Source organism: Montipora capricornis, chromosome 11 (assembly GCF_036669925.1).
Source record: "Montipora capricornis isolate CH-2021 chromosome 11, ASM3666992v2, whole genome shotgun sequence".
Lineage (NCBI taxonomy): Eukaryota > Metazoa > Cnidaria > Anthozoa > Scleractinia > Acroporidae > Montipora > Montipora capricornis.
The window spans coordinates 21,175,135-21,176,771 of record NC_090893.1 but is presented as its reverse complement, the minus strand read 5'-3'; the positions used below and the strand labels follow the sequence as shown (position 1 = coordinate 21,176,771).

Genomic DNA, 1,637 nt, shown 5'->3' with positions numbered 1-1,637 from the left:
ATATTTAAGAGCCGGATGAAAAGAATTGACGGAGGTTATAAATTGATCGAGTTCTTCTCTGCTGGATGAAATAGCGACGATACAGTCGTCGATGTAGCGGCCGTAAAGTTCAGGTTTGGGTTTGAGGACGTCATTCTCCTGCTTCTCACGAGCTCGTGACGTAGTGGTGAGAGGACTCCCCTCCCACAATGCAATGTGGCCCGGGTTCGATTCCCAGACTTGGTGTCATATGTGGGTTCTCTACTCTGCTTCGAGAGGTTTTTCTCCGGGTACTCCGGTTTTCCCTTCTCCTCAAAAACCAAAATTCGATTTGCGTTAATTTGTTGGTTTCTGAGCCCAGACTTCGGGTTCCATCCAACAAACTTATCCTAAGCATAACGGTTGCTGATTGGTTACACGCCGTTCTAGCGTATCCCGTAGGAGTTATTGCCAATGCGTCTCAAAGCTCACGTGGTTTATCTGGCATTGCCTGCACTTGGTACGGATTTATTACAGTTTTTCTGACTCAAAATGCTCGTGACTTATGGGGAGAAAAAGCTTTTCCAACTCAAGAGGCCATTCAGTCTCAAAAAAAGGTCGCACGTATGGCATTTATTATGTCTATTTGTTTCTTGTTTGCATGGACGCCTTATGCCGCTGTTTCGTTGTATGCTTTTTTATGGAAACCAAAGCGAATGACTCCTTACGTTTCAATCATACCAGCAATGTTTGCAAAGACCTCAGTTTGCTTTAATCCAGTCACTTACTTTTCGCTGCTGAAGACATTTAGGGAAAGCCTACGAAAAACGATGCAGCCCGTATGCGGTATTTTCATGAGTACGGGGAATCCAACAAATATTGAGATGAAAAATTCAATTTATTCATCGTTGGAGAACAAAAACGACGATAAGTTATAAATAATAGCTTAAAATGCTGTATTAAGCGTGCATGAGTCGAGGTAAACGCAGAAAAAAATAAAAAGCTCAGGAAGCATACAAGATGTGGAAAACATTCGAGCATATCCGAAGAAAACTGAAAAGATGTGTCACACTCAGCGCCACCATTTTAAAACATGATTTGAAAGTATTTTAATGCTAGATGAGAAGACAGAAACAAGGCCCTCTTGGACTTTGCACTCATTTTGCATGGCCGTCCCCTAGTCTTCGCTCGACCGCGCGTTTCTCCCATTCTTGGGGCCTGTTCACATGTACAAGCCAGACTGATTGAGACTGCGGACAGGTAGAAAGGAAGTGCAGTGAAAATCGAACGGTCGTGGGTTCCTGTCTTGTTAAAGCCTGGACATTTTTATTAGGCTTCCTTCGCAATTGCCTAATGTACTCTTTAAACTGGGATGTTAGAGTTGTCACAATCCTCAGTTCTAAATAAATTACCATCATATATCATAGTATCATGACAATATTTTGTTGCTTCTAGGGGAGAAATTTAATCTCGTCCCTAGAGTCCGCTTTTCTTTTGGTAAGCACCAAGAACACGGACTCCGACCACTTCCAACTTATGCGCAGTCGTAGTGAAGGTCCATTTTTATAACCGTTGACAACCACTGTTATTTCAAATTTCTGAGCGTGCGTAGACGATCCGGAAATCTGCCTTGGACGTGGCCAGAATTCGTGTTCTTGGTGCTGACCAAAAGAAAAAGC

The 1,637-nt window shown here is 42.9% G+C and overlaps 1 protein-coding gene across 1 annotated transcript; it reads left to right on the top strand.

Moving 5' to 3' along the window:
- The first annotated feature begins 188 nt into the window (after positions 1-188).
- LOC138023189 (melanopsin-B-like) lies at positions 189-896 on the top strand. Its single transcript, XM_068870216.1, has one exon. The coding sequence runs from the start codon at positions 189-191 to the stop codon at positions 894-896; it is 708 nt and encodes a 235-aa protein (XP_068726317.1).
- Positions 897-1,637: the final 741 nt, after the last annotated feature.